Source organism: Lytechinus variegatus, chromosome 1, assembly GCF_018143015.1.
Source record: "Lytechinus variegatus isolate NC3 chromosome 1, Lvar_3.0, whole genome shotgun sequence".
Lineage (NCBI taxonomy): Eukaryota > Metazoa > Echinodermata > Echinoidea > Temnopleuroida > Toxopneustidae > Lytechinus > Lytechinus variegatus.
In genome coordinates this window covers 39,568,881-39,579,851 of record NC_054740.1, presented here as the reverse complement: position 1 = coordinate 39,579,851, position 10,971 = coordinate 39,568,881, and the positions used below count along the sequence as shown (strand labels likewise).

General features: G+C 39.4%; 1 protein-coding gene across 1 annotated transcript; it reads left to right on the top strand.

The window, feature by feature from the left end:
- Window positions 1-254: 254 nt before the first annotated feature.
- On the top strand, window positions 255-4,188 carry LOC121413757 (leucine-rich repeat-containing protein 51-like). The gene is made up of 4 exons (XM_041606698.1): window positions 255-518; window positions 1,593-1,707; window positions 2,791-2,987; window positions 3,736-4,188. The coding sequence occupies exons 2-4, from the start codon at window positions 1,617-1,619 to the stop codon at window positions 4,024-4,026; spliced, it is 579 nt and encodes a 192-aa protein (XP_041462632.1). The 5' UTR covers window positions 255-518; window positions 1,593-1,616; the 3' UTR covers window positions 4,027-4,188.
- Window positions 4,189-10,971: the final 6,783 nt, after the last annotated feature.

The following is a 10,971-nucleotide window of genomic DNA, read 5'->3' as shown; positions in this document are numbered from 1 at the left end:
CGAACCGAGGCAATCATTTGGGGAGGGAGTTGGGGGTAGGGGGCAGCCACCCCCTATTTTTATATAGTTTCTTACAATACCCCCCCCAAAAAAAAAATGCTGTACTTTCTATTCTCTTTTTTTTCCTCCTTACACATGTCTCTGTTTTGTACTTGTGTTGTATATTTTCAGGAAGCATCAACATGTATTTACAAAATCTATAAAAAACACATAAAATAATTGGTGTTAATTTATCAAAAACTTCGTGAAAAAAAGAAAGGGGTATAGCGCCAGCTAGTGTTGATATACGGTAGACGTTGTCCTGAACGACCGATGTACACACGAAGATCGCTGCTGCATATTGCGGAAGTCCCAACTTTGCTAGCCCTGCCGCGCCCCGACTTCAGCCTGGTAGTGCCGCTGACGCCCGACAAACATCACGCCGGATATCCAGATCCAGTCAACTCTCGAGTAGCGAAGCTTCTGATGATTGATGGCTTTCCAAGGTTAAAATAAACTACAAGCATTGAATTCCAAAGGTATGTACCGGTACCATATACGGTATGCAGTAGATCCAGATCGTAACAGGATGGAATTAGATCTAGATCGCTTTGTAAGTTTGTTTTGAATTGAAAAGAATGATTGAGTCAATTGATAATTATGATAACTGACTTTGAAATTGAAGTTTGAGTTTGAATTAAGTTTGATGAACATGAAAATCCATCATGTCAAAGAGCGTGTTGTTAAGCCTTAGACTGAAGACATGAGTTGAGTGCCTGGCTTAATTGGGAGTCATTTTATTGTTGATAAATCCCCCAAGGCCAAGTGGGTAAATAACCAATTCATTTCCTTACCGGTTTGAGATTAACTTATTAAGCCCACGGATGTGTTCACCCTGAAATTATGATGTGGATGGTATCAAATGAAATAAGTTTTGCAGGATCGAAATCTGATTTGTGAGCATGATTGTGAAGTTTTTTTTTCCTTTAGTTATGAGGTGTAATGTCTGACGTTATATAGATCTAGGCCTAACCGCTAACGTTAAGTGTCTGAGGCTGGGATGGGCTAAAAATTGCAGGATATAGGCCTATTCTTTGCCTTCTAAAGGCTTAATTTTCCTGTAATGTTCGCTTTTTCGTATCTGTGGGCATGGCAGTGCTACTGCTCCTAAATAAAAGGCTAAGCCTTAGCCAGTCTGAGATAATTCCTCAATCTCTTTTAAAAATATTTTTTAAAGAAAAATAAAAACATTGCCAAGATAGTAATAATGTATCTATAATAAATACACTGATAGGTCTGCTGTTTTGGAGGAGTTTTTCAAAATTTTTTGATTTTTTTTGTCCCCACGGAGCCAGACAAAGTCTCAGCTGAGCATATCCCTGACAGAAGTAGACCTAGTTTGGTCTAATCTGTAAAGCTCCTAGACACTTTGTTCTGATGTATTGAGCACTATATAAATGTGGATTATTTTTATTATTAACAGTGAGTGGAATGTTAAGTGATACGTTACTGACCATTTATCAAAGCCTCTGATGGCTTATAATAGCTTGAAACCAATTAATATTCAATGCATGTGCAGTTTGAATCACAGAAATTCCTTTTTCTAATTTCAGTGACCATCTTTTGTTGGCCCAGCCATGACAAGTGGAGTGAAATCCCCCCGGAACGCCAACAACGATCCTGGCCCTATGGTAGATTTCTCCTTCGCAAACCTCACATCGCTTCTCGGTAAGTATTTCATTTGAAAGGTTGATTTTATTTCAGAGCACATCTCCAAGGCCAGTGGCGGACCCTGATCAGGAGGAGACAATCGACTGGAGGGGCACTGTATTGTTTTTTTAACAATGCTGTGCCCCTCCAATGCTTTGTCTCCTCCGGGTCACGGTCCGCCACTGTCCAGGGCCCATTAACATAAAGCTTGGTGATTGATCATAGAACTGGTTTCTATGATTGATTTAATTGATTATTGTGTGTGATCAATCGTAAAAAAATCAGCTAGACAATCAGTCACTATCTGGGGGTCTGTTTTAATCAAACTCGTGACAATAACAAATTTGCAGTAATAGTTAAAAGCTACTGAAATCCTTCAAACTGACTGGCTGATAGTAAATTTAATATAGAAATTGTGCCAAACAAGACCCAGAATTGCTTACCATCAATTACAAAGCTCCATTATAGGTGAAATTGCAAATATTTATGATAAAGAAAATCCTACTTTTTTGGGCTGGCAATGCTTGTTATACTATGCCTGTCCATTTTAGTAAGGGATGGGATGAGATGAGGGTGTTTTAGTAGCTATAGTTTAAAATCAAGGTTTTGACCAATTTTTTTGGGGGGTACAATTTCACTCATTGATATCTAGTCGATTGACCTGGGAAGTGTTTCACAGAAAGACTTGTAAGGCATTTTATCTGATAGCCCTGACTTATCAGCCAATCAACATCAAGGAATTTGTTTGATCAAAGGATTAAAAAAAAAATTTATCAAAATTAAAGAAATAGGGAAAAATGAAAAATAAGTCATCACTATTTTTAAAAATTGATATGCCCCCCCCCCAAAAAACAGAAAGGTCATTGCTCCAATTACATTGGATCTTATGGGAATTTCCAGGGATCTTCTTGGCATGTCAACGGCAAATTCGACCTGCCCTTGTATAACTTTTCCCCTTCATAGATGACAAAGTAAATCAGCCATGTTTTGCTTGTTTATATATATTATAAGAAAATTTTCACTTCAAAACTTTCTTGCCTCAATCCTTTTTGTGAAAGTAGATTCATCTCACCTTCTCTGCTTTTTAAATCTCTCTTTCAGAAATTGATGGTGAAGTGCCGAGGAACAAGACATCGTGCAAAACCTCGAATGGAAAGTTCAGAAGTACCTCACTCAAGTTTAATAATAACAAGTTGGCAGACTTGGAAGGGCTTGATAAAGCAGTGGATCTGCTAGAGAGTCCGTCGGATCTGGAGTTCCTGGACCTCTCATTCAATGAGATCTTAAAGCTGGATAATGTAAGTGATCACATTACATAGCCCAAGCAGTGAGTGACATTGGGTCTGATTACAATGTAGCCCATTCACCACTTTGTCTTTTTTTTCCAGTTATTGGACTATCACCAGTTTATATGGTTCATGATATGGGTATAAACAAAATTTTCACTTGACAAAGTGAACAAAATAATGAGTAAAAGAAGTTGAATTAGCTATCTGGGCATTTGAGTAGTAAGTTGATTAAGTGGGTATTGGACTTAGTGCTGTGTAGACCAAATGGCAATTAGACCAAATCAATAGTAGGCCAAATAGGTTTCTCTTGAGCCTGAGAAATATATTTAGACCAAGTGAATACAAACTTCTAATCTGCGGTTACATAAGTGATCCAGATCACATTATTGATAGCTCACCCCAGGTGAGATTTGTCCCAATTCAAGACTTATTTTCATTTTGCTGCTGTGCTGAAATAATTACCCACCCAACACAGTACCAAATTAACCCCAAACTTGAAAAGGATTTTGTTTTCTGTGCTCCAAATGCCTTGGCCTCATTGTGCCACCATCTTAAAGGCTGAAGCCATTCCCTTGTATGCATTGATCATCTTCAGTCAGCTCATGTCGGACAACTGTTAAATGCGTATTCCTATATCCTCCGAGGGAGGGCGCTATGAGATTAAGGGCTATATGCTTCCCATTTTTGTCCCCTCTCATTTCTCCTAAAAAAAATTTACATGTCATTATTCTTTCTCTCACTGTCTATCTCTCTCTAGGACATTCTGCAATATCCCAAATTAAAAATACTCTATCTCCATGGCAACATGATCAGCAACTTGGAGGAAATCAACAAGCTGGCTGCCCTACCGAACCTCTACAACCTGGCCATCCACGGGAATCCCATAGAAAACGAACCCGAGTTCCGTCCGTACATCCTCTCCCACTTGCCACACCTCAAGAAATTGAACTCCGCCCCAATCACCAAGGCAGACCACAAAGACGCGGAGAGGTGGAAAACTATTTGTGGATCCAAGAAGAAAAGGAGAAGACGGAAGGATACTGATTAGAGAATTTATTCAAATGTTTCTGTAACATTCACTCTAACACTGACACCTTGGCTATAGGAATGTACATATTATCAGGAATCTCACATTATTTTCATAATTATGAATATTTTTTTTTATTATCATTATTAAAGGCCAAGTCCACCCCAGAAAATTGTTGATTTGAATCAATAGAGAAAAATCAAACAAACGTAATGCTGCAAATTTCATCGAAATCGGATGTAGAATAAGAAAGTTATGACATATTTAAGTTTCGCTTATTTTTCACAAAACAGTTCAATGCACAACTCAGCGATATGCAAATGAGAGAGTTGATAATGTCCATCACCCACTATTTCTTTTGTTTTATTGTTTGAATAATACAATATTTCAATTTTGACAGATTTGACAATAAGGACCAACTTCACTTAACCATAAACTGTAGAAATAAAGGTCATTCCTCATGTTTAGAGAGAAATAGAACTTTGTTTCACTTGACAAGGAGGAGAAAATTAGAATATTTAATATTTCGTATCATAAAATACAAAAGAAATAGTGAGTGGGTGACATCATCAGTCTTCCAATTTGCATACCAACCAAGATGTGCATATAACTGTTTTGTTAAATTAAGTGATAAATGTCATAACTTTCTTATTTTACATCCGATTTTGATGAAATTTTTAGTGTTTTGCTTGTTGGATTTTCTCCTTTTTTCAAATCAACTTTTTGTTGGGGGTGTACTTATCCTTTAATTTAATTTGTTTGGAGTCACCTGTGCCTTGGGGGTGAAAAGCAAACTGAATCACTATGACTCACAGGTGTGTGTTATAAGGAGTGTCACTCATTGAAAAAAAATACATGTCCATCTATACTCCATGTAGGTTTCAGTTCGTGGGGCTAGTGGGAATGCAGGCATTTTGTGAATTTAAAACGTTGGGCAAAAAGCATTTGGCAATCCTCAGGGTTCTTGCACCATTGTAAAATACCTGCCAGCTCGCTGCATTGGCGCAGACACACTTACAACTGTGCATTATTTGTATGATAACATATTTTGTTGGCATAATTTAAATAAATTTTATTAGCCTCTGCACAATTATAGATTTCATTGTATTGCTTGGAAATGTATTCAAGTTTTTATAAACTTTTTTTTGTAGTTCTGTTTTATTTGTCTGTGTGTTAATTTTGCCAACTTGCACATGTATTTTTTTATGCTTGAGAGGAATTTGAATAAATGAACTGAGCTGAACTGAATTATTAGTCTGACATAATCACACTGGTAATGGTACATTGTTTTTTTTTTTTTACAGTAATAGTTATTCCTTCAACAATAAATTTTTCAACATTGTGCTGCACTCAACCCAGGTGAGCTGAATGGGTACCTGGCAGGATTAATTCCTTGAATGCACCAAGCACCTTAAGAAGCTGGAGCTATAGTCAGGGTAAAATATAGTGCACCATTGAATAGGCAACTAGATAATCAGTGCCTCATAAATGATATTATTATTATTATTTATACATTTGAAGTAATTGGCATCATTTGCATATTTTCTGTTAGCATCTACACAATATATAGATTTCATTATATTGCTTAGAAATACATTGTTCTTAGCCAGTTTTTTTTTGTCTTTGTGTATGCCATCTTGCACGTGTATGAATTGTAATTTTTTTTAATGCTTGAGAAGAATTTAGACAAATAAACGTAACCTAACTGTATTGTTTGTTTAAACATGCTGAATATATATATCAGTAGATGAACCATTAAGAAGAATCTTTGATAACATAATTAACATCATGTATACGGGATAAGCCCGTCAGTCATAAGGACCATAAGTCATAATACTAACTGGTCATAAGGACCGCTAGTCATAACGTGTAAAATCCTATACCCAAAAGCTCGCTAGTCATAATAGGCAAAAGGGGTCGCTAGTCATAAGGTCATAAGGACCATGGGTCATAAGGTCCGATTTTCATAATGCAAGATAAGGGTTGCTATTCATAATGGACCATAAGGGTAATTGATCATAAGGATCGCCAGTCATAATCAACAATGAGGGTCGGAATTCATAATACTAGATGAGGGTCGCTAGTCATAAAAAGGAAGAGGCTACATTGATCATAAGGGTCGCCAGTCATAATAGGGGATGAGGGTCGCCAGTCATAATGGTAGAAGGGGTTCGCCAGTCATAATAATGGATGAGGGTCGCCAGTCATAATAGGAGAAGGGGTTCGCCAGTCATAATGATAGATGAGGGTCGCCAGTCATAATAGTAGAAGGGGTTCGCTAGTCATAATGGTAGATAAGGGTCGCTATTCATAATAGTAGAAAGGGTTCGCCAGTCATAATGATAGATGAGGGTCGCCAGTCATAATAGTGGATGAGGGTCGCTATTCATAATAGTAGAAGGGGTTCGCCAGTCATAATAATGGATGAGGGTCGCTAGTCATAATAATAGATGAGGTTCGCCAGTCATAATAGTGGATGAGGGTCGCTATTCATAATAGTAGGCAGGGGTTCGCCAGTCATAATGATAGATGAGGGTCGCCAGTCATAATAGTAGAAGGGGTTTGCCAGTCATAATGGTAGATGAGGGTCCCTATTCATAATAGTAGAAAGGGTTCGCCAGTCATAATGATAGATGAGGGTCGCCAGTCATAATAGTAGAAGGGGTTCGCCAGTCATAATAATGGATGAGGGTCGCCAGTCATAATAGTAGATGGGGTTCGCCAGTCATAATACTGGATGAGGGTCGCCAGTCATAATAGTAGAAGGGGTTCGCCAGTCATAATAATGGGTGAGGGTCGCTATTCATAATAATGGATGAGGGTCGCCAGTCATAATAGTGGAAGAGGGTCGCCAGTCATAATAGTAGAAGGGGTTCGCCAGTCATAATAATGGATGAGGGTCGTCAGTCATAATAATGGATGAGGGTCGCCAGTCATAACAATGGATGAGGGTCGCCAGTCATAATGGTAGAAGGGGTTCGCCAGTCATAATAGTGGATGAAGGTCGCTATTCATAATAGAACAAAGGGTTCGCCAGTCATAATAATGGATGAGGGTCGCCAGTCATAATAGTAGAAGGGGTTCGCCAGTCATAATGGTAGATAAGGGTCGCTATTCATAATAGTAGAAAGGGTTCGCCAGTCATAATGATAGATGAGGGTCGCCAGTCATAATAGCAGAAGGGGTTCGCCAGTCATAATGGTAGATGAGGGTCGCTATTCATAATAGTAGAAAGGGTTCGCCAGTCATAATGATAGATGAGGGTCGCCAGTCATAATAGTGGATGAGGGTCGCTATTCATAATAGGAGAAGGGGTTCGCCAGTCATAATAATGGATGAGGGTCGCTAGTCATAATAATAGATGAGGTTCGCCAGTCATAATAGTGGATGAGGGTCGCTATTCATAATAGTAGAAAGGGTTCGCCAGTCATAATGATAGATGAGGGTCGCCAGTCATAATAGTGGATGAGGGTCGCTATTCATAATAGTAGAAGGGGTTCGCCAGTCATAATAATGGATGAGGGTCGCTAGTCATAATAATAGATGAGGGTCGCCAGTCATAATAGTAGAAGGGGTTCACCAGTCATAATGGTAGATAAGGGTCGCTATTCATAATAGTAGAAAGGGTTCGCCAGTCATAATGATAGATGAGGGTCGCCAGTCATAATAGCAGAAGGGGTTCGCCAGTCATAATGGTAGATGAGGGTCGCTATTCATAATAGTAGAAAGGGTTCGCCAGTCATAATGATAGATGAGGGTCGCCAGTCATAATAGTGGATGAGGGTCGCTATTCATAATAGTAGAAGGGGTTCGCCAGTCATAATGGTAGATAAGGGTCGCTATTCATAATAGTAGAAAGGGTTCGCCAGTCATAATGATAGATGAGGGTCGCCAGTCATAATAGCAGAAGGGGTTCGCCAGTCATAATGGTAGATGAGGGTCGCTATTCATAATAGTAGAAAGGGTTCGCCAGTCATAATGATAGATGAGGGTCGCCAGTCATAATAGTGGATGAGGGTCGCTATTCATAATAGTAGAAGGGGTTCGCCAGTCATAATAATGGATGAGGGTCGCTAGTCATAATAATAGATGAGGGTCGCCAGTCATAATAGTAGAAGGGGTTCGCCAGTCATAATGGTAGATAAGGGTCGCTAGTCATAATAGTAGAAAGGGTTCGCCAGTCATAATGATAGATGAGGGTCGCCAGTCATAATAGCAGAAGGGGTTTGCCAGTCATAATGGTAGATGAGGGTCGCTATTCATAATAGTAGAAAGGGTTCGCCAGTCATAATGATAGATGAGGGTCGCCAGTCATAATAGTGGATGAGGGTCGCTATTCATAATAGTAGAAGGGGTTCGCCAGTCATAATAATGGATGAGGGTCGCTAGTCATAATAATAGATGAGGTTCGCCAGTCATAATAATTGGTGAGGGTCGCTATTCATAATAATGGATGAGGGTCGCCAGTCATAATAGTGGAAGAGGGTCGCCAGTCATAATAGTAGAAGGGGTTCGCCAGTCATAATAATGGATGAGGGTCGTCAGTCATAATAATGGATGAGGGTCGCCAGTCATAACAATGGATGAGGGTCGCCAGTCATAATAGTGGATGAGGGTCGCTATTCATAATAGTAGCAGGGGTTCGCCAGTCATAATGATAGATGAGGATCGCCAGTCATAATAGTAGAAGGGGTTCGCCAGTCATAATGGTAGATGAGGGTCCCTATTCATAATAGTAGAAAGGGTTCGCCAGTCATAATGATAGATGAGGGTCGCCAGTCATAATAGTAGAAGGGGTTCGCCAGTCATAATAATGGATGTGGGTCGCCAGTCATAATAGTAGAAGGGGTTCGCCAGTCATAATAATGGGTGAGGGTCGCTATTCATAATAATGGATGAGGGTCGCCAGTCATAATAGTGGAAGAGGGTCGCTAGTCATAATAGTAGATAGGGTTCGCCAGCCATAATAATGGATGAGGGCCGCTATTCATAATTATGGATGAGGGTCGCCAGTCATAATAGTGGAAGAGGGTCGCCAGTCATAATAGTAGAAGGGGTTCGCCAGTCATAATGATAGATGAGGGTCGCCAGTCATAATAGTGGATGAGGGTCGCTATTCATAATAGTAGAAGGGGTTCGCCAGTCATAACAATGGATGAGGGTCGCTAGTCATAATAATAGATGAGGTTCGCCAGTCATAATAGTGGATGAGGGTCGCCAGTCATAATAGTAGAAGGGGTTCGCCAGTCATAATAATGGATGAGGGTCGCCAGTCATAATAGCAGATGGGGTTCGCCAGTCCTAATACTGGATGAGGGTCGCCAGTCATAATAGTAGAAGGGGTTCGCCAGTCATAATAATGGGTGAGGGTCGCTATTCATAATAGTTGATGGGGTTCGCCAGTCATAATGATAGATGAGGGTCGCCAGTCATAATAGTAGAAGGGGTTCGCCAGTCATAATGGTAGATGAGGGTCCCTATTCATAATAGTAGAAAGGGTTCGCCAGTCATAATGATAGATGAGGGTCGCCAGTCATAATAGTAGAAGGGGTTCGCCAGTCATAATAATGGATGAGGGTCGCCAGTCATAATAGTAGATGGGGTTCGCCAGTCATAATACTGGATGAGGGTCGCCAGTCATAATAGTAGAAGGGGTTCGCCAGTCATAATAATGGGTGAGGGTCGCTATTCATAATAGTTGATGGGGTTCGCCAGTCATAATAGTGGAAGAGGGTCGCCAGTCATAATAGTAGAAGGGGTTCGCCAGTCATAATAATGGATGAGGGTCGTCAGTCATAATAATGGATGAGGGTCGCCAGTCATAACAATGGATGAGGGTCGCCAGTCATAATGGTAGAAGGGGTTCGCCAGTCATAATAGTGGATGAAGGTCGCTATTCATAATAGAACAAAGGGTTCGCCAGTCATAATAATGGATGAGGGTCGCCAGTCATAATAGTAGAAGGGGTTCGCCAGTCATAATGGTAGATAAGGGTCGCTATTCATAATAGTAGAAAGGGTTCGCCAGTCATAATAATAGATGAGGGTCGCAAGTCATAATAATGGATGAGGGTCGCCAGATATAATAGGATTTATTTATTGGAAACATTTCTTAATAACTTTGGCGCAATCTCAAAATGTATCACTGCAAGGAAAAGACTCCCTGCAGATTATTCAAATCCAAACGTTAACATATATATATCTCAATTAATTATGATATGAAATTATTTGGGATAAGATGAGATAGGCCTATCCAGCCATAATGATTATGCATTCTCCTTTGGCGACTTGCTGTTTTGAAATTGACTGCGGTATGGTTTCGAATTGGGAGGGGGGACTCGGGTTAGGTAAGTTCGAAATGTTTGTGTGTGTTTGTGGGGGGGGGGGTTAACATTGTACTGGTTTATTGAAAAGGACGGCAAGGGGAGGGATTGAGCCTCTCATGGTCCCGGTTTCCTGGGTCAGTCAGAATATCAAGGAAAAGTAATATTACATTTCAAGATATTGAAGGTCAAGTCGCAAGAAAAATGTTGACTTAACGTTAAAAATTTCTTATAGATTTATTTATTTAATCATTTATTAAAACATCTTTATACAGGATAAAATGTTCAAATAAAACACTGTTTTTCAACACGGTCCTGTTACATCAAGAATATGAAATAACAATAAAAATGCATACAAACTTAATTAAGTTAAAATACTGAATATGCTTAATTTAAAATAAAAGTTGCAAAAAATAGAGAGAGCAGGAAGAGAAATAGTGTGGTTTAGTATATGGCAGAAGTAGAGAGAGAGAGAGAAAGAGAGAGAGGGGAAAGAAAGGAGTACAACAGCATAATACAGAATTAACTAGACAGTTAAGTATACAATAAAATATGGATAAAAGGTCAGTCTACTGTTAATTTAAAAATACTTGTTTTTGTACGACCTCTTGAAATGTAGGAGGTTAGAAATATTCTGGAGTTCA

Excerpts from the sequence above, each read along its gene's own strand:
- LOC121413757 (XM_041606698.1), top strand. The coding sequence starts at position 1,617 with ATGACAAGTGGAGTGAAATCCCCCCGGAACGCCAACAACGATCCTGGC. Across the intron at positions 1,708-2,790 it reads AAACCTCACATCGCTTCTCG|AAATTGATGGTGAAGTGCCG; the intron begins GTAAGTATTTCA and ends TCTCTCTTTCAG. Across the intron at positions 2,988-3,735 it reads AGATCTTAAAGCTGGATAAT|GACATTCTGCAATATCCCAA; the intron begins GTAAGTGATCAC and ends ATCTCTCTCTAG.